Source organism: Pundamilia nyererei, unplaced genomic scaffold, assembly GCF_000239375.1.
Source record: "Pundamilia nyererei isolate P.nyererei 1_Seehausen unplaced genomic scaffold, PunNye1.0 scaffold00017, whole genome shotgun sequence".
Lineage (NCBI taxonomy): Eukaryota > Metazoa > Chordata > Actinopteri > Cichliformes > Cichlidae > Pundamilia > Pundamilia nyererei.
In genome coordinates, this window is record NW_005187418.1 from 4,641,798 (window position 1) to 4,664,194 (window position 22,397).

General features: G+C 41.2%; 1 protein-coding gene across 4 annotated transcripts in view; it reads right to left on the reverse strand.

Moving 5' to 3' along the window:
- The window catches only part of sdk2b (sidekick cell adhesion molecule 2b), a 276,202-nt gene that overhangs the window by 44,787 nt on the left and 209,018 nt on the right, over positions 1–22,397 (reverse strand). For all 4 annotated transcript variants that reach the window (XM_005725909.2, XM_005725908.2, XM_013909013.1 and 1 more), the window contains exons 3-9: positions 21,052–21,158; positions 18,714–18,861; positions 6,657–6,790; positions 3,815–3,926; positions 3,255–3,445; positions 1,681–1,764; positions 1,383–1,577 (exon numbers count right to left, since the gene is read on the reverse strand). In XM_005725909.2, coding sequence (XP_005725966.1) covers positions 1,383–1,577; positions 1,681–1,764; positions 3,255–3,445; positions 3,815–3,926; positions 6,657–6,790; positions 18,714–18,861; positions 21,052–21,158 — 971 coding nt within the window. The remainder of the gene's footprint in view (positions 1–1,382; positions 1,578–1,680; positions 1,765–3,254; positions 3,446–3,814; positions 3,927–6,656; positions 6,791–18,713; positions 18,862–21,051; positions 21,159–22,397) is intronic.

Below are 22,397 nucleotides of genomic sequence, written 5' to 3' on the forward strand. Positions count from 1 at the left end.
TCCGTATTTATGATATGCAATAAATCAAAGCTTTTATAGGATGACAGAAAACTGTATCACTCCCGGAGGAAAGGAGGAGTAGGGAGTTGTCATAGGTGCGCTGCTAATCTCAGGACACAGGGAGTAGGGCTGACGGAGAAGTACAAACATGATTGTGTTGACAAAAAGGAAGACGATAAGATGAGATCATAGAAGGAGGGGGGAGAGAAGAAGAGGAGAGAAAAACAGGGATGGAAGGGGTGATTTAGCGAGACGGAATATTATGAATTCTGATAACGCGGCACGGCGTGGAGCGAAGGCAGCAGGAACTGAGACAAAGTGAAGAAAATTAGATGTCAGAAACTTGCCAAACAGATGCACAGTGAGAGCAAAATTAGCAGTTATTTTCAAATACCAACAGTGGCAGAAGCGCAGGGGAAAAAAAAGACTTATAAATTCCCATCATTTAGGTGATTACAGTTTAGCAGCAAACGTGATTAATGTTTCGCCTTTCCACAGTAATGTAAACTTAATCGTTGTTGGCCTAATTGTTAGTTTATATAGGGAAGCTTCCTTTCTGCAATATTGTCAACTGACAGCGACGCCGCAATCACAACTCTGCTGTCAGACGTAGTGCACATCTAAAGTGTTTTTCTTCACTGCCTAGGTATCGGATTTCTTAGTACGAGACAAAAATGCCACTACTACAGAAAAAAAAGATGCATCTCTGTGTTTTTTTTTCCTGTAACCAAAGTTTTGTTTGTGGTTTTCATCTATATTTCATGTCCCAAGTTGAGTGTTTCTTGCAGTGTTTACAATAAGTCAGGTTCTTGTATGATGAGAATTAGTTCGTTTTCCAAAGGCAGAGAACCAAGAGTGCAGCAGTTTGTTTAACAGACTGTCACTTTTTTATTTTATTTGGACTTTTATTCACTCAGCGTAGGGCCCTTGAGCTCACACGCTCATTTACAGCAAAACCCTACTTCACTTTTCGCATTTGTCCTGGGAGATTGGCCATTACTAGCCCAGTCATACACAGGTCACTGCTTTGTTTGGTACCATGATGTGATTTTCTTTTTTAAATGAAAATAAAGACTTAACTTGTCTTTATAATCACAAATTTAGCTATTTTACTTGAATTGCAGAGAGTAAATCCATACATCCATTTATAACCATTCTATGCAAGAGTCAACCTGCTTTCAGTATTCTGAAATGATTCCATTTTTAAAATACTACGCTTTGACATTTCTAAAGCTGAAGCTTAGCAGAGCTGCATGAATATTTAACACATTTCAGTAAAAGAAAAAGTGAATGTTTAGCTCAAATTCAGCACTTTACAACATGTTTAATAGTAGCAATTATCTGGGTGAAGTAATTCCTTGAAAAGCTGCTGGAGCACTTACTTGTAACAGCCAGGTATGTGTTGGTCTGAACTTCTCCGGCTAAATTTCGGGCAAAGCACTGGAACATGCCGGTGTCATCAGGCAGTAGGCCGTTGACCTGGAGGCTGCCGCCCACCAACACCCTGTACCTGGGTGTTCTCACTGGGTCGATAGGCAAAGCATCCTTGTACCACACAATGTCTGGCTGGGGCACTCCTGCAGAGGGTGGGCGAGTGAGAGTTTGGGGTTCAGTTCAAACATTTCTCCTCTGATAGGGTTTACTTTACATTCTCTTATTGTAATACCAGCGAGCTCTCACCCCGTGCCTGACAGGGAATGTCAACCACCTTCTCCATCTCAGCTGTGATGTGTTTCTCCGGTTCCTTTATAAACTGTGGTGGCTCTGAAACAGCAGACACATTAGTGAAACACAAAAACAACAACGCGAGATTAAAGCAGAAGTTATTTCTGCTTTTAAACGTATTGAATTTTGGGCCAAATATATGATAACGCAGCAGAACACGGTGAGACTAGTTTGATTATAGAAGTGAGTAATTGGTATTCTGTAATGGTTAGGCTATCCTTCAAACTTATAGGGGGGGGGGGGTAGAGAAAAGGCTCAGTTAGCAGTATCGTGGAAAAAGCCCCCCCCCCTTCCACGTTGTGCTTTGAATCACATCATAACCCTGAAAACATCAAAGTGTTTCAGTCAGATGGAATAAATGTGACTCAAGCAATGCTATTAAACCATTTCTTGAGGCCAACCATTAGTTTTCTCCCTTTTAAATCAATAACACTTCCCCCTTACTGCCTCACAACTTCACAGTCATGCTTTTACCACATTTATGTAGTGAGACTGAATATTTGCATCAAGCTCGCACAGTCACTCAAGTTTACTTCTACATATGTGACGCATGTGGGTCGCTGCACGTAGACGCTGATATGAAGGTACATACAACTACCTACCAAAACTGAAAATATTAGTCTGTTCTTTAACTTGACCATAATAAAAAAAAGGTTATAAACACCTAAAAACTATGTTAAACCTTAAGGCCAACAGGCAAAGAATAGAAATACAAACATTATGGTAATGTGCTCCAAATACTGAAGTTGTATAAAATGCAAAAGCAAAGACACTGATATCAAATAACAAACAAAGCACGAGAGAGAAGAATGACAAACTTATCTTGACTTTGAAGCAGCAAGGAGAGAGCAATTCTTTAATATGTGTGCTTTCACTCGAATGTGTTTCTGTCCTCAGGCAGCACTGAACACTAAAAACTCAAATAGTATTTGTGATGCAGTGTCTGAGTAAACCTACAAGGTAATCGATCATGAGCTCTCAAAGTGCTACCTGCGGGCCAGTGGTGCCCCATGGAAATATTTTATGTGGCCAGCGGGTGTGAAAAGGAAAGAATTCACGACTGTGGGTTTAGTTTCTCCGCACTTCGTGTTATGCTATGACAAAGTAGCGCTCGACGAGACCGGGGTTTCTATTCAATTTTAAGCAGATCATTGCAAACTAAACCTGACAAATGCATCTGTTTAAAAAAAAAAAGAAGCCTAAAAGTGGTTGATATGCATTTTTATATATGGCCTTCCATCATTTGCTGGGTTCCTAAGTGGCACTCAGTCATATAAACTTTGTGAACCATTATAATAGTCAGACATTCACATGAAATTCTGGGAATGGTTTTTTTTTTTATTGCTTTTGTCCTCTAAGAAAAAAAATGTGTGAACTGGTGTGGTAATGAGTTTCATAAATAGATATTGTCACCTGGAAGTGTGCAAGTATTGGGAAAAATTACAGCTAAAAGTACTAAGTGATATTAATACCCAAAAATAATAGACACAAGACCCTGCCAGGAACATATTTTAGCCTTTAGCTCTTACCAAGGACATGCAGATAAGCTCCAGCACTGACTGAAGGCACGCTGCTGCTGCGCAGAATGGCCTCGCACTCGTAGTAGCCGGCGTCGCTCACCACAGGACTCAGGATGGTCAGTCTGCGGTTGAAGTCACTCAAACCGCTGTTCACCAACACGCCGTTCTTACGCCATGTGATACTCAGCTTGATAAGAGGTCTAGTGAGAGGAAAGAAGGATGTGAGATGTGTTTGTAACATCCATGTCCCTGTGAGAATGCTCGTTTTGTGCTAGCCCATAAAGCCTCACAGTGTGACACGTCACATAAGCAGACATAAGCAAATTATAATTATACAGCTGAAGTACATTTAGCTTCTGACTCTTTACCATTAGAATCTAGCACCATAGATGTTTTTGGTTCTATTTGCCCAGTTCTCTGAGTTTTGCCACTGACATGCAGCAATATATCACCAACGGTCATTTCACTGGGACTATTTTTCTTTTCAACTGTGAAAAATAGCCCCATAAAATCCGCTATTTTGGACTGTACTGAATCATTTGAAACCCTGCACTTCCAGGAATTTTTACCTGGCATTGGCCACACACTCCATCGTGACCTCTGATGTGCCTGTGACCACACTGGTGTTCCTGGGAGGGATGATAATGGTGGGGGCAATGGGATCTGCTGGACCTCCAACATCTAGACACAAAGTCAGGTCGCCACACAAACACATCAACAAAACATGGAGATGTTAAGCAAAGATCAATGAACCTGATAGATGGGAATAGGATATAATTAACAGAGGCACAATCTGATGAGATTTCATTGGGTTCTTTGGATTGTAGTGACCTATAAATTTCATTTCCACCCAGTGGGTGCTCATCGACATGAAATATTGAAACTGACCAGTGCACGCACTGTATCTGAGTTCTGACAGAGAGATTGGTCAGATACGATGAGACAGTGCACTCACTGTGTATAACAAGATATATGCCGGAGAACCAGAAGCAGCGATAGAAAAATACTGTTTGACTAACATAAGGCTTAAGAAGCGAAGAGGCTGTTGTGCGCGTGTGTCCGCATGTGCCTGAGCCCACATTTTCAACACTTTATGCTCATCCTTGTTTATTTCTGTGTGAGTTTGTCTGAGTGTGTGTGTGTGTGTTCATTATGGCACAGCTCATGGCAAGGAAACCCCAGTGTGTGTGTGTGTGTGTGTGTGTGTGTGCGTGTGTGCTGCTTGAGATGTGTCACGTCTGCGATAAACTCACACTGATCCGTCAATCCCATCATGCCCTGGAAGTGTGCTTGTGGGCGCACATGTCAGATGTAGCTACAGGGACTGTCATGACTCAATCTAACCAGTCTTGGGTGTTAAGATGCATGCACAGACACAAACACACGCATCACAAGATATGATGTCCATATCAAACTACTATCTTGCAGAGAAAACAAATCTTTTTTTTTTTAAAGAGAAGAACAAAAACACAGGAGGAGCCTTGCTGAAATTATAATGAATTTTTAAAACTTCATCCCGAGTATATAAATTGTAAATTGAGCATGACTCCTGCTCTCCACCTTTCCTTGTCCTTTGGCCTTGCCAAATCTTAGGCAACTACTGCCGGACCCAGGTAAGCTCACAGTGTCAGAGGCATCACTGCAGCAACAGCTGCCGCAGCAAATAAGTGATGCATACATGCAAAATTCAAGCACTCTGTCAAACACATGCACAAACTCCAAATACCGGCTTTCATAACAGACTGCATCTGATTGCTTGTATGCGTGTATGCATGCGCACATGTGTGTGCATATGTGAGGAGCATTCGTATAAATCGTGTATTCCCATTACACCTGCTGAGTCGAGACCTCCTGCTACGTGTCTGTATAGCCTGAACCCGTGCGTGTGTGTGTGTGTGTGTGTGTGTGTGTGTGTGTGTGTTCTAGCACTTGTATAATCAACTCTGCCATTGTTCTCAACATGTGCCACAGGCTATTTTTGCTCCCTTGTGTTGTCAACTATAATATCTTACCCTCACCCTCCTCATTCACTTCCATAATGAACTCCAGTCTACCATGTCATAAGATGCTGTCTGTTAGGTTTCCTCTTATATCTCACTCTGCTGAGCTGAAGCCGACCGAATTGGTTTGATTTGTGTATTCTGTGTTTTTTTGTTTTTTTTGTCATGCAAGCTAAGGATGCTTGTGAATATTAACTAACTTGGCAGAAGAACAATCTACCTGTGCCTCTGTCCGTACAGCTTCCTCTTACTTTGTGCATGTATTTGTGTGTGGGTGTGTGTGTTTATGTATGTTGCAACGTGCGAGTACTGGTACAGACTCAGGTAGTTAAGCTTAAATCTCCCACAGTGATGGGAAACATAATCAGGTACAATTAAAAAATTTACCTGACAAATTTTGTCTATATTCCTTTGAGGTCGTCTCTTTATGCATCTCTGGAACACTCCCAGTACTGCTGTATTTTAACCCTCTCAGGCTCAAATTAAGTTTTTGTTGCTAATGCACAAAAGAATACCTGCAGTGGTACTTCTGAGTAAAAAAAAAACCTCATAAAATATGTATGTGGGGTAATCAGGTTGTTAGCTTTTAACTGTTGCAAATCTGCAACGCCTGTCTTGAGAGGGTTAAAACGCTTGCTTAAAGCCGGCAATTTACTTATGCGCTGGATCGTCTCTAAAGCAGGCCTTAAACTTGAATTTCATTTTAGTCAAGAGGAAGAACTAAAAGGGGAACCTAAACTGTCAAGAGGGTCAGCTGGTCAACACAGACTAATGGCGTGACCAAAGAACTTCTCTCTTTTCAACGTGCTTTCAGTGTGCACACAATGTTCTGCCTGGAGGATGAATGTTGAATGAGCGCATCAGGTCAGGAAGGCGCACCAGGTCACACTCCTGACCTGAAGAGGTGCCTTTGGGCTTTTCTCCTGAAGACTACTGTTTGATCTCTGGGTCATAACTCATACATCTAGCTCTCATCAAGACAGTTGAAAGTTGGTTCTGATGGACACCGAATTTGACATTTTTCTCCTTTTGCCAGTTTGAGGTAAACATAAAACAAAGGGGTGTCCAACTCCAGGGCTTAGTTTACCAGTACCACTTTATATGTACTATATTATACGGTTCTAACCTGGAATGACATCTTTATAAACTATACACACTAATAGCAAGACAGTAATACCATTTTAAATACTGTTTTTGCACCGGGGCTTACTAAAAACAGTTAGTAATCACACATTTTTCAAGCCAATATATCAAACTGTGAGCCTGGTATGTAAAGGCTCATGATGTCAAGTGAATGTTTAATATTTCCTTCAAAAACTTAAAAGGCTTGGACATGATAATAAAAGTAAAAGTACGCCTAAATGCGTTTCCAATTAAGCCTTGATTAGCATACGTATATGGGGTTACTCACTTTCTACTGACAAGGTGATGGGCTGGCTGGTCTTGTTCTCTCCATTCTTGTCGTTTACAGCTTGCACATAGTAGCGTCCGGCATCGGGTGCCACGGTAGACAAGATAACCAGTGTGTTGTCCAAAGTAATGGCACTGAACAGGAAAAGAAAAGAGATATAAAATCACTCTGCTCATTCAATGAGGAGGAGGAAAAAAACTTTGATATATACATAAGAAAAAAGTGAGCCGTTCATAGAAAGCTTCTATAAAAAGAAAAACAGAGAAACTTTCAGGCCGTCTCCCTCTGCCTAATTAAAACTAAACATGTCTGACGTTTGCTTTTGTGTCCACACCTTATCTCGTGGCTGAGGAAGGCATTAAACATTTTAACATTTTAATTACACTGTTCAAGCAGCATTAGGTATATCGATTTACAATGTGTAAACAATGTGTAAGCGCTGACTGAGCAAAGCGGAAATATTGACATTCTCTCCTGTCTTAACTTCTGTGCAGTCGCTTCACAAATATGATAGCCTTGCTTTTAATAACCCAAAGCTTTTAATTAGCTATTTATACCACTCTGCTTCATGTGGCCAGCATTTTGGCAGCAAACTGCTTTTGGCGGGGATCAACAGCATCTTTCTTATTGCCTGTTTTAGTAATGCCTGAATAAATAAACACTGATCCATTTTTCAGCAGGAGGCCTATAGGCGCTAATACCTGGTGTCATGTTGGGTTTATCAAATCCTCCCTTTCTTCGTCACTATAACCACCAGTGAGAGAGCCCACCCCCACCCTCCTGTGATGTGTGCCCGTCTTCAGTCTTGACACAGATTTCCAACTAGGTGCCTTCCTCCAGATATCGCTTTTACTCTGATTTCATGTATCCATCTACTTACTTTTCTATTCCTCATCTCTCTTTTTCTCTTTCCATCCCACCAGAAGTAGTTCTTGTGCTGTTTATAGATAAACTTCTAAACTACAAATAAGCTATAAATTCTAAAGTTTGAGCTGAAAACACAATACACATAAAAATCGGTATATTTGTTACAAAAAAGCCCAAAGAACAAACAAGTAACACTTTAGGAAAATAGTCCTTTTGGAGTCCTCTTCAAACTTTTCAGGCTATTAGCAGTGCTAAAACTGTCCTCTAACTGTAATCTCAGTTATCAATAAAAAACAAAAACAAAAACTATTCCCCAAGTCATTGATCGTGTATTCTAGAAATACTGTAATTTTTGCTGTTTGTTATAAAAAACAAGTGTAAAAACAAAAAACAAAACTACCACCCCTGTCGTGTAAGTTTCAGACACATTTCTGTTTCACAGCTGATGATTTCCTCTTTTTCTCCTCCTCCAATCAAACCCACTCCACTTCTCCTTCCACTTTTTCCTCCATCCCCACCTTCATCTCATCAGTAGGGGATCGGAATACCTGCTGTGCATGATCAGGGGAGCAAGAGAGCTGATGAGAAAGCAAGCAAAAAAAGATGCCAACAGTACGTTGCTCACAAGCAAATACAGAAAATATATAGAACTGTGCACGCCCATAAAAAAAGAAAAGAAAAAGCTTCACAGAGGCAGGAAAACCATCTGACACAGCAGAGAGAGCAATATGCTGTGCATGTGGCATAGAGGTACCTGTGCTGTTAGCATTTAGAGCGTGATGACTTATGAGATGCATCTTGGAGCTGATTGATTTTCAAACATCTTAAAGCAGCTCCAGTCGCTGGGCTCATCTGGGATTCTTCATGCATGCTGAGACTGAAAACACTCTTCCTAAAGGGACAAGCAGGCCTCAATGGCTGTGGCTTATGATCTGAGGTAAATATTTAATGCTAGCTCGCTGGAGCGGTGACATCCTGGACACACAGCCATGAATTATGGATCTCTTCAGGGATGCGGGTAGAACGGAAGTGTCCAAAGCACCGAATGAATCCCGGGTGGCTTCCCAGGACCTTTCCAAAACGGGGACACAATCCAGGGCTTAACTTCTTTACCTGCCACTTATGAAAGACCAAAATATACAAGCTAGCACTGCTAACCACAGCTTTCCAATGACCTCGACGACGCAGCCCATTCTCTCTGTGATAATGCAACGTATCAGGTGATCTTTGAAGTTCTTTATTTTCCCTCAAAGATCATTCAGGAGCATGTCAAAGCACCTGCCAAACTGAGTTCAAACTAATATTATCCAGAGCAAAACCAGATTTCATCAGTTTCTAGGAGCAGGAGGCATTTTCCCCCTGCTAGTTGATTTTAATGTGCTCCCATGCTGAGCATTCACTCCCCCCAGCCTGTAATCAGGGCTGGTGCAGTGGGGGTCACACAAAACTTGGTTACACAGCTTGTTCAGCACATCTAACCACTCCCAGTGTGTGCTGGGCCTCAGGGATCAAAGACCACATGACGCTGGAAGAAATTAAAAGTAAGCCAATTATCCTGAATGGCTTTGCATGTATATCAAGGGAGCAAGAAGGGAAAGATAAGAATTTCGCTTAAAAGAGCAGTTAATGTTTTACATGCTTCTTGAAGTTCCGCTTTAACATGTTCATTATTTTTTTCTCTTTTATCGTTGTCTGTCTGATTTTGGTCACTCTTATTCAAATCCCCATCTCTCAGCGGTGTTGTGAGCAGCTGTCGGAGGCTTGCTTATAACGATGGCTTAGCACGTATCCGGCACGGTGCAGGGATTTATCAAGCCACAAGGCTGAGAAATTTGGACAAATCAGATATGTGTGAACATGCCTCGGTCTCTGTCTAGTTTTAATGTTTATTCCCACATCTTAGAATGCTTTCTCTTTTTTATTCCAACCCAATTTCCTTTTCCATTATTATTCTTCAGAAAAAGCCATGGTCTACAAGAGAGCCTGGTAGGCAGGACAGCTGCCCAGAAACATCTTGGCCAACTGTGCAGCTTTTACGCAACCCTAATTTTGCTTGCAGCAATAAGCAGTATTACTCCCATATGCAATTACTTTCTTGTGGATCAATTTTTTATGTAAAGAATCAAGGGCGCTTTTTCAATGAATGCCAGCCTTATAATGATTCTGTAGCACTTTCATCAATAATGATGATGAGGATTTATGTTTGATTGAAATAGATATAACTATAAATGTTTTATTTGCCACTAGCTGCTTCCCGTCTCTAATTTCCATTATTAAAAATAAATTATATTACAGCAAAATTAAATATACAATGATCACGGTTGCTCCCTTTAATTAAAAACATGTGGTCCCAGCGCTGGAACAGTGGCTTCACAGTGTATCTCCAGAGAGTTCAACCACCGACTTTGTCAGCTTGTATACATATCTTATTTTGTTAATCCAGCACTGACACAGTGTGACAGTGCTGGTCCTGCTCTATCACATACAAGCACACACTCTCTAGTGTTTTGGCATCTGTCGTGGCTGTCCTTCTCCACTGGGCCGTGAGGGGCCTAACCTCGCTCCACAGCCTCAGACCTCCATTACATGCAGACAAATGGCCCCAGTTGGCTGATGGCCACCCCCCAGGAGAGAGAGAGAGGGGGGTCAGCAGGATCAAATGGCTCACATCGCTGGCTAAGTTATAAGTCAAACCACAGGCAGTAGACAGATGAAGGAAAAAGAAAGCTAGAGTGAAAGCAAGCAACAGGCTACAAGCCCTACCGCTCAACAGAGTTGTGATGAAAAAGCTACAGCTCCTGGGGATGGAGGGATGAAGAAGTGAGAGAAATGAGAGGAGGTGAGAGAGTGTTGGTCATGAAAACAGGCACTTGTTTTCTCACTGGGTGTATGGACTGAAGGCTTGTGCCTTACTGTTCGCTTTCTGCTTCCCTTTCACTTGTGGTTCATTGAGTGTTCAAACCAATATAAGGATGTCCCCAATAATGCTCAAATAGTGACATCTAAATGAACTCAAAGCCATTTAAGACAAGCCTTCATTAGCGGAGTAACTCGATTGTCTTACCATAACAAGACACCCCTAAATTCTTCAACCATCAACTGAATTCTTACATAAAAATCAACCTGCGTTAAGATGAAAAATAATTAATTCATTAGTCGTTCAATAGGAAAGTGTTTTTAATAATCAATCATTTCTTATTGTGAGTCTCCGTGGCGACTCTCGATCCCATTCACAGCGTGGTTTAGCTAGATTGGATCGCTCTACTGTGACCCATTGTTAAAACACTGGGATGCTGCAACACATTGCAATGGTTTTCAAATCACTGAAACTTTATATTTAATTGAAAACAGTACAATATATCAAATGTTAAAGCTGGGAAATTCTACATATTTTTGGGGGGAAAAAATGTGCTCATTTTGAGTTTGATGCCAGCCACACAATTCAAACATGCATGGGCATGTTTACATCTGTATTGCATCACATCTTTGACCAACACCACAAGAGTTTGGAAACTAATGAGACCAAATGCTGTAATTTTTAAAAAGGCTAGTGTGCTACAATTCTTGCTTTTTACATGATTTTAGCTTTTCAATTTGAGGCTTTTTTGTCATATTTTTCATTTCATAATGCACTGCTATTGCCATTAAAATTTTAAGTGTCAGGTCAAGCACTCTTATATGGAGCTATGCTGCTGTAATATGTGCAGCATATGGTTTGTCATACTATTGCTGAACTAAACAAGGCTTTCCTTAAAAACGTTGTCTGGATATCAGCATACAATATGTCACTAGAAAAACCTTGTACATATCATTCAACGGTAATTGTGACTTTACAGATATGCAAGAGCTAATGCATCAGTGGAAAATGGGAAGCAGATGCCGTGATTTATTGAAACAGGTGCAAACACAAACGGAAAAAGAGTATGTAAGGCAACAAAACGTAAAATAAATGACCACTTTTATTCTCAAACAGAGCCTGAACTCTCTAAGGTAGCTTTCTTGATTTTTTTTCTTCAAAAATAGTTCTCCGGGCTTGAAGGAAGTCTAAAGCTCTTCTTTGGATGTTAGCTGCCTTTTGTTCCCTTCGCTGTTGAGACGATCCTATACTACCTTAATAATGTTGTGACATCCAATCCAACACTTTTAGTATTCCACTGTGTGTTTTTCTACCCAGGCATGCTTTTACTGTTTGGAATCACCCCAACCCTGCTGAAAATGAATGATAACAAAATGAAACTGTTGCCAATCGGATGCTTCCCATGTGGTACTACATGGTGGATGAAAATCTGGACTTTGCTGCCTTCATAACTCATAACTTCATAACATCAATTTTGACAAGATCCTCAACACCACTGACTGAAAGCCAGCCCCAAATCATGACAGTCTCCACCATGCTTTACAGAACACTGGAGACACTCACTCTTGTACCTCTTTCATAACCTCCTGCGTACAAAGTGACGAAGATTTGAACAAAGCTAACTAACACAATGGCAATAAATGATGTGTTTTTGCAACAGGACCCTATAGATACAATTTAAAACTGGTTCTTTGCTAAGGTACAACATTCGTTGATCGTTTGAGTTGCCCTATTTTATGCCTGAATGATTTACTGTATAGGTCACTGTTAAATGGCTTAATAAGTTAACTAAAAAAATCATCTGAAAATGGTAACAAGGACTGAAAATCAGTGAAAAAACAGCCAATGTCTGAAGAAAAATGTTGAAAGATCTTTAGAAGACTTGGAGAGCTAAATACTTATTAAAAATAAATAAATAAAGGAAGAAAGTCTGGCTCAGTGGAACCTAGAGATCTACCAATATTGGCAAGAGCCCAAAACAACAATAAAAACCTCTTGATTGCTGCTTCACAGATCTTTTGATTTCCCTGGAGTTTCTTTTTCTACTTTCACTGTCCTTGTATAAACAGACGTCAACATACAGCACAGAACTGAAAGGAATACAAGGAAACTTTTTAAAAAAAAGTTTTTAAGTGTACACTTTCAGGATTAATCATTAGGTAGATATTGTAGAATTTTGGCTTCATTAAAGCATAACCTTGCTCATGCACCTCCAAGTCTTAGGCCCTGGTTCTCTGATGGAAAATGTTGGAATGCTCCCTGTGGATTGGGGAGAGAGGCTCGAGGCTTCCTTGCCTCAAGCAAACAAGTTCCAAGTATCTTGGGCTCTTATTCATGAATGATGGAAATGCGGAGTGTTAGCTGGACTGACAGATTGGTGCGGCGTCAGCAGTTATGCGGACATTGCATTGAACCGTCATGGTGAGCAGAGTGCTGAGCAAAAAGGTGAAGCTTTCGATTTACCGATCAATCTACGTCTCAATCCGAAATATGGGTAATGACCAAAAGAGTAAGGTCGTGAATACAGTTGTCTAAAATTAGTTTTCCCTCTAGGGTGGCTAGGCTTAGACATAGAGATAGGGTGAGGAGTTCAGACATCCAGGAGGATCTCAGAGTAGAGCCACTGCTCCTGCATGTACAATGAAGCCAGATGAGGCTGTTTGGGTATCTCATTAAGATGCCTCACCTCCATTTGGAGGTTTTCCAGAAATGGAAATTGTTAGTGGAAGGAGACCCTAGGGTAGAGCTTGAGAGATTATATACCTCCACTGGCCTGGGACTGGACACCTTGTGGTCCTCCAGGAGGAACTACAAAGTATTATTGGGAAGAAGGACATCTAGAATACCCTACATAGCCTGCTACCACTGCAACCCAACTTCAGAGAAAGACAACAGATGGATATTATCTTAAAATATATCTTGTCTTAATTAAACACACAATAGCTTCAGCTGTTGTTCAAACTTCTAATAATCTAGTTGATGAACAGTCAATTTTGGACAAAGGAAGAAAAAAAAAGTAGATTTCTTGGTCTCTTGCAAGTAGTGAGGACCAAGAAATATTTAAGAATAGTAAGTCATTTCTTGTAGGACTAGATACATCCATTCATTCATTTAGGAATCTATGTAAATTATAATTTTTTTTATGTTATTCTTGCTTCTCCTTGTCGTCTATTCTCTCTTGACCTGAAGATTGTCAGGTTCATGACTAATGCTGGGCAGTTGTAGGCAAATGCAAAGGAAGGGCATGGCTATTCACTGGTCCTCGTGACTAATGGAGAATCCATAGCACGCTGACAGGACCTGAGCATCCCAGGCAGGGCCCATTAATTGATCAGTAGCTACAGCGAATTACTCAAGCGAACTGCAGTGTGTGTGTATGTGTCTCAACGATGTCCTCCCACTGACTCCTCCAGGTCAGGCTCCTCTGTGTTCTGTCTTAACAGACACCTCTACAAGGTTGTTTCGGTGTAAATCCATGCCAAAATGTCAATAGAAAGTTTCTGGGAGAAAAACAACAGGTAGTGGGTAGTGAGTTGTTGTCAGATGTGAAAAAGTGAGGACAGAATCCAGCGTTATATCTAACGACAGACTCACCTTTCAGCCAGGAGCCACACAATTCCTGGCAAATGCATTTAACTAAAAGAGGCTCTGATTACACACGACATTAAGTCTCCAAAATAGCATAACAAATCACAGCAGCTGAATGGAGAAGATCCTCTCGACTACATTTCCATTCACCGAGAGAAGAATGTCAGCCATTAGAAAGTTCTTTTTCTCCTTGCATCCTGTTTCATATATTGTAACAAAAAGACCCTGACTGAACTGATTCATTAAAGCAAAGCTAGATCAATGTCTGGTTGCACATTTCAGCTTACAGTCAAACAAGGACATGTGCTTTGAACCTGGGCAGTACACAACATGAGCACAGCAAAGACTGTAAGAGACAAACGCATCAATAAGTGATTCCGTGAGCTTATGGGCGTACTGTTAGAGAGCAAAGGAGTCTCTGCCCACGCCGAGGCCAGCAGCTGCACGAGTCACATTGCAGAAAGTGAGCAGTCACTGTGCCACAGTAAGACGCAGCCTTGCCAAGGGGAAAATTGGCAGCAGGGAAGCAAAAATGCAGCATTCATTAAGTTTACACACTCAAGGCCTGGGTGGTGTGTTCATACTACTAACATAATGATGTTCAGCTGGTATCACATATTTCCCCATTACCATCTTTAGATGGCATAAACCAAAATATATAACAAATTCGAATTTGACCCGTAATGGACAGTCGGGACCGTCAAGTTGTATAAGAATCCCAAAAATGTCTTTGAGAGGTTTTATACAGAACCAGAGTTGTGAAATGACTGTCAAACCAGTAATCACAATCAGAATTTGGAGTGCTGAAGTGTGCTTTACTCAAACCACATTTTGAAACAATCATGCAATTATTCTGAAATAATCGGTGCCAGATCAGCCAGAACGGGATCCAGGATTGTAATTCTATTATTTGTTTTACATGTTTTGAATGGACATGGTACGCTCTGGTATTAAAACAAACCACTCAATACGATTTCAGTTATTCAAAGAAGCATCTTTCAGCTCCTTCAAATGGATTTCCTAAATATTTCATCATTGACCCCACGTAAGAAAGTAAACACGTTCTATTCGTTACGGCCATATTATACCCAGAGTTAATTCTCTCTTTGAACAGTGCTGGTCATACCTAATGAGACGTCAGCCTCTTAAAGTGTGAATATTAATATTTGCTAATCTACAAAGCCAGTGCCGACTCTGAAGGAGTTTGGGTGAACGCTTGGTCTATGATCTTGAGAAAGCTGCAAATAGCAAGACTGGAAGCCAAGCAATCAGGCTATTTTGAACAGGCATGTTTTGAACAGTCACTGCCCTAGTCCCTGATAAACTGAAGGGGGCATTTTATGCTGTCAGCAGCATTCCAATATCGAATGCTGACTGTGAGCTAGCCTTTTCTTTCTCTCTCTCTCTCTCTCTCTTTTTTTTTTTTTTTTTTTGAAATGAACTTGATTTGCACCCAAAATCCATTCCTCTCTGCACACATCCACTAGATCATATTTACTCTTTCTGAAGAGTAAATTCAGTTCCCAGCTGTGGGTGGCCAAAGGACATAAAAATGCCACAGACATCCGCAGTTTAAGCCAAAATAGGAAACATGAGGCGAATCAGGACGGGACTGTGGTGTGGGGTGTTATGGACAACAAGATGAGGTGAGGACATGATCCAATCTGAGCAATTCCTTATTGTGAACAGTGAGGTATAAAGACCTGAGGACTGAACTGTAAGTTCTGTAAGCTCGATAGCTAAGCATGTGATGATGTGGGTGTTGTGTGTACTGAGAAAAGTGGTCTAAAAACATTCAACATCACTTATTGAAAATTGATGCCTAGGAGCCAAACAGCTTAGTAAGTGGAAATTTAGTACACACTTTGCACCATGTTCTGTACAGCAGCTGCATGCTCCACCAGTTTTTTGATTAATCAATACTTAGATATCTGAATCTTGCCTATAATCTATATTACTGAATCTTATCCTGTATATAGAGGATTACTCTCTATTCTCCAGACATCCTCCCTATGTATTCGAAAGATTTGCATTTGAATCATGGATTCAATTCTGGAGCCAGATAAAGATTTATACAGCTATAAATACAAACATTTTGAGGTGTGTACTTGTTCTCCTGAGATGTGTATTTTTATATGTGTACCCAACCTGAGACCTAGAGCACCTCACAAGAGTCCTTGCAATCAACAAGTGTCATCCTTGAGTGATTTCTCAGCTTCTCTCACCTTTCTACCACGTACAAAAAATATCACACAAGAACTCTCGAACTGCACGACACAGTTTGAGGAAACTCCCAGAATTTCAACTAAATGAAAGCACAATGCAAAAAAAAGAAAGAAAAGAAATTGGTCGTACAGCAGCCTCCAGAGCGAGTGTGAATTATATTAGGTATTAGATTGGTTGGATGAGAGCCTCGACATTTTTTGAGCGATCTGATTGTTTTTGCTCTTTTCTCTTTTGTAGGGGCGTGATTAAAAAGAGCACAGACAAGCAGCAAGACAGACCCCTGAGGAGCCTGTAAATTAAACTTATGACACCTTAGGATGGCTAGCAAGAGCAGGAGACAATTAGGGGAAATGGTCACCCTGGTTCTAATCCATGGCATGTTTTTGTCAGTCCTCGTTCTCCTTCACCGCCATTCCACTTTAGCTTGTTCCACTATATAACTCTTGTAACACATGGCACACCGAGATCTTCCAGGTGGTCTTACAACAAGAGAACGTCCGAAGAAATGCATAACGATGTGACAGATTTAGAGAGACAGAGCCTTCATGACGGCAACACTTGTGGTTTGGTGCGACTCACTCAGTCGCACTCCCTCATTCTCTCCTCCACTAGCGAGACTTTGATGCCTCTACAGAGTAAACGCTAGTGGCATGAATCAAATTCAATTAAATGATTTTCAATAAAAAAGGCTGCCTGTTATCAACAGTGCTCATTTGCACACTGTGACCTTGGTAGTGCATGTGGTATTAGCATTCTCAGAGCTGCGGGGTAGGAAGTGAGGATGAAGAGCAGCAAAGTACACACAGCGGGTGGCCCATAATGGAGACAAAAGAAGGGAGCGAGATAGAGGAGGGAGACAGCGACAGAACGGCAAATGAAGCCGCTATTATGCCTGACACACTGGTCACTGCACATACCACTTGTGACGTCAACAGAGAAGCATAACCTTTTATAGTCGTGCATGAGGTTCACTGATTTGCTGAAGATCTTCTAAAAGAACAGCATACTGCTGAGAAAACTACAGTCTGCGCCACAGAAAGAGGAAGTACATAATTCAAAGACAAATACAATGCTGTTTTTCAATAACTTTCCACAGAACGTCTCATCATTTCTAGCTGAAGCACCAATCTTCCAACACAGTTCAATGCCATCTGGGAATTCCTATACTCCCACACTGATGGATTATAGAGATGCCCGTAAAGACGGGCTCGCTCATGCCTTCAGCTTGTCCATTTTGTTCTATCTGCACAGCGCACACCAGGTTACAAAAAAACCTGAGAAATAAGGAACCAGCTGTAACGATGTCAGAGAACACAACCGCATCAGCTTGAGAGAAATAAGAAGTTCAACTTATTTTGTAGATCCTTCTTATTAAAAAAACTATTATTTAAAAACACAGACAGAGCAGGCTACCGGTGGCCAGCAACCTTCATCTTCTCAGTACGCCTGGGCATTTGTCTCATTGTGATTCTAGGTCAGGGGATGATTACTGATGATGAGAAGCTGATAAGAAAGATTCACTCTAACTAAGGGCAAGGTCACCTCCCACTGTGAAGAAATGCAGATGTGATGAGACGGGATAAGTGACTTTTTAACGCACACGCTGGTACACACAAATATCCCCCACACAAAGATGTGAGTAACCTCAGTACAATGTCAGTCACTGAAAGATAAAGTTAAAACCCTACCGTGTGGAGGTGTAGCCTGTGTAGCATCACGGGGAACATAATCTTAATTAATCTGTCAAATGTTCTTGGAGCACATCTGTATATTTGTGGAAAAATATTCTAAAGTAACTCAGATATTTTAGGCAAAACTAACATAATACATGCAAATGCCCAAACCAAACAGTCAAGTTGCATTTTGGGAAATGTAGTTGTCAGGTTGTGCTGACAGTGTACAGATGCAGTACATTTTCAATTAGTAATAAAATAACAAAGTTTGTATCTGCTTCTTTCTTGGGCCACATAGCACGTTAAAGTGAAGGAAGCACTTTAAAAAAATCTACCTTCATATTTGCATTCTACCTTTTTAAGTGACCAGAATGAGACAGCAATACAAATAGGCTGTCAGGAGGCCCAGTGCTCCATAGCCCTGTCAGACCATGATTTTGCTGTTGGTTGGCAAGCAAAAACAACAAAATAAAGACAGACAATGGGCAACATTAAGAAAAAGACATAGATAAGGAAATAGAAAAGGGTTTTCTTACAAAATTGAAAAAAAAATGTGTAAGACGAGAGATATCCCATTGCACACAGAGTGCTGAAACCGTTTTGTCTTCAGCCCTTGTTCTGTAGAAGAAATTCAAGCTGTCCTTCAGCACAAAATCAAGCAAGATGAAAAACAAACAACAGGTAGGAACAGCTGCTCTCAAACTAAAGCCCTCAAACACCTTCAGGGACAAAGGAAAAAAAAAACAAACCCAAAAAGTATTTCTAGAGTCAAACAGAAAAGCCAAATAAGACACAAAAGGCCCAACGAACAAAAAAACAGAAAAACAACAAGAGAAGAAAACTCACATGCGGCTGCTGGGTGGAATCTTGCGTCCATCTCTGAACCAGGTGACTTGTGGCTGAGGGAAGCTGCGAATGCGTGGTGCTGGAATCACAGCACCCTCTCCCTGAGAGACTGACTGGGTACGTTCGCCTTCCTCAAAACTGCCCATAACTAAAGGAAAACACACAATACACAGACAAAAACAAGGGAAGCAAGAGAGAACAAGAGAGTGAGACTGACAGTCGCAGGAACAAATTACTCTTGCTTTCTTCTTCTTTGACTTTTGGTAACCACAGAGCTTTTGTCATCTGCTGTCTATTGTGAAATTTCACACTATAGCTATTTGATGGACAGCAAAGTGTTGTTGCCATGGTTTCCATGGTACATCAAGCAAGGCTAGAAGGAACCGGCACGTAACGACTCACAGAGGGACATCGAGGGACGCTAAATTGACTAATATTCATATCCCATATCCTCCTGTGTGGATGCATCAAAGGCAATCAATCTTGATCACCCACTAAATTTGTGCATTGCGCAACATAGTAGATGACCAGCTATGCCGCTTCTCTATTATCTCGTAATATATTTCATTTGTTAGAGTATTTTTATTCATCCCTTGCCTCATTATATCTTAAAAGCTGACAAAACGCTGGACTAATATTACCACCTCCCCCCCCCCTTTCCACTCCCGATTTCTAATGGGAATTTATCAACTAGCTGTAAATTCATCTGTTGTGGGTTGTGAAATTCCCCTATGCTGTTACATTAGCAGATGCTGATTGTAAACCTTTACAGGACAACAGTAACAAGTAGACTTTATGTTTTCCTCCTCCAGCACAGTCTGAAACACAGTCACAGCATTATTTTTCTCCAAAGATCATATATTTGCCTCCGTGATTTAAAGGGGAACAATAGGCAGAAATAAATAAAATGTTACATTGAAAACCCAATTATGACACACATTTTGGAGATAATATCTCGGGAACATTCAGGGATGAAGGTGAGGGAGTCTGAACCGAGGATGCTGCGGTGGTTGTGAATCGATGGCAGACTTATTTTTCCTCACTCTCTTTCAAGAGAATAAAAAAAAGGTAATCTGGCTTTACGCTGCAGCTGTGGTGCTTAGCTTAAATGAAAATCTGGGAAGTGTGCAAATCCCCCGACTTTGATCTGCAGTTTCAGTGATGTGATGTCCTCCTCCCCTTCTTCCCTAATCTCTAATGCCTCGGCATGTTTCCCTTTCTCTGAGGTGTGTCTCTGCAATTCTAATTGTGCTGCCTCAATAGAATAGTTTCTAGAAGAAATCTCTCCATCTATCCTTCCTTCTTTCTTCTTCTCCCTCTCCCTCCCTTGTCCAGCTCATCCATTCCTTTTGCAGGTGTCCTTAATTCTCCCTTTTTACTCTGCGTCACCATCCATACCACTTCATGAGCAACTGAGAGGGAAGAAGAGAATTATGGAAATGGGAAGTGTTGGGAATAAATAGGAACTGAAATAACAGCAGGGTGGAGGCCAAGAAATAAATAGAAAGCAGTGGTGGCCAGATGACAAAGTCAAGAGAGGGAGGAAGCCGAAACAACAAACAGAACCAGTGATGGACGCCACAAAAAGTCCGTCTGCTGGAGGAGAGGCTTCGGCAACAGTGTGTTTGCCGAATACGAGAGAAGTCGACCCGTGGGACTCAATTTCCTATCACCCTCCCATTTCTTTCTCTTTAGTGGCTGGTTGAGTGCATCGACAGGTACAGCTGTACGTTACATCCATTCAAATGTGGCTGGAGCACAGGGAAGCAAGCGAACCAGGCATACCCTAGTAAAGCACGATAATGGACAAGTTGTGTATATGGGAAGGGGGGGTGGATTTGATGTGACAACACTCCAGACACCTCAGTGGCACGTCTAATAGCTCGTTAACAAGACGAGGGAGCTGAGTGGCCTGAAAACGAATGTGAAAATTTGCAGAAACACTGTGTACGGGAGCTCTATTTTTGCCAAAGAAACAACAGATGTTGTTGACAAAGGAGAGAGAATGAAAAAAGCAGCGGTCATATTGAAATGAAGCAAAGTTAAAAAGAACCATGGCAACAATATCAATCTAATGAGAATGCTGAGTGGAACAGCTGTCTGGGATGATAACACTCTGAATGAGATGCAGGTAGATCTTTCACCCTGCCAGCATCTGTCCCTCCCTAGTCAGTCCTTGATACAAAGGCACCCAAAGATAGCGTGGGCCTACTGTGTACTAAACTGATGCAGTTAAGCGCACACGCTTTCTCTCGCTTAAATCAGCATGTGTCTATTAGACAGCCGTTTATTCATTCGTTGGATCTGTGCTTCAGCTGCGTCCTGTGTTAATACTTACAGGCCACTTGTACTTCTGTGCGCCTCTGCAGAAGGGCTCCCACCCGATTTCTCACAATGCAGCGGTAAAAGCCAGCATGGGAGCGGTCCAGTGAAGGGATTAGGTACCTTTTAACAAGCACAGAAACACACGAGAAAAAGATTTAAATACTTTTAACTCTTAATAAACTAAAAAAAAACTAATTAAGACAAAAGTAGAATTCAAAGAAGTTTTTTAATTTATAGGCACGAACAAGCTGAAAAGCATTTGAGTGCGCACACACATTAAATACACAAACTTAAGACTATCTAATAGAAGAACAAGGGCATTGAGGACATCGCAGCTTAGCTGTTGTTTATTCCACCGATAATGATACTTGAGAGGCTAACCCAGCCATCACAGTGAAGCCATCCCTCACACACTTACTTAGACACAGGCACTAAGCTCAGACAGCAAACACCTGCATTAAAATGTCTTTTATGCAAACATACACACACATACACATACACACACACACACACACACAGACAAACAGAACACCCCCCCTGGGACAAAGGTTGAAGCCTCATGTCTTCAGCAGCTGACATTCTCACGATGACCTTGACTTCGGTGTCCAGCTGTGATAGCAGTACTGCCTCGGTGCCAGGTGGCGGCAGAGTGACATGTACTTTTTGCAAGGATAGAAGTGTACACTTAGCACTGTCTTGCTAAGGTGTCTAAGGTTTTGGCTTGAGAAAGGACTGCATTAAAACAGTCCCTGTTTTGTTGCAATTAGACTGCAAAGACACACCTAAAAATGACTTAAATAGTGTGAAATGCTGTCATTCTGTCAGACTCCGCTAGTGTCGTAAGGGCTCTTTTGGCATCAGTGCCTTGACTCACCACCTGCTCTAATTTCTGAAGCCAACAGATAATGCTCCTCTTTTAATGAGGAACAAAGTACGCATCTGGAAGTTAGTTCAGAAAAGGCTAGTGAGGAGATGATGGTTTGTGTACTAATTTTTTATTTTCAAATTCATTTACAAGTTAGATCACATCCTAACATTAACCCTGCAGGCTGAAAAATGCCGCTTAACCAATGCGTTTAAATATAAAGCCAAAAGGTCCTTTGAAAGCATTGATTTATGACAAGCTGGGAGTGAGAATGGGCAGTTTGATGAAGCCATAAAGAGAAAACAATGACTTTCTGTTTATTCAACGCAGGTATAGACCTTTGCTTTTAAAAAGTTTCAAGCACATTGAACTTCTAATTGTGTTCTGTAGAACAAAAAGCTTTTAAATTGAGTTGTTAGGGTATCAATTGTTTACCAAATTGATTACCTGAAAGCTAATAGGCAATGGCGTGTCCAGCGGGGTGGCCTGGGGGG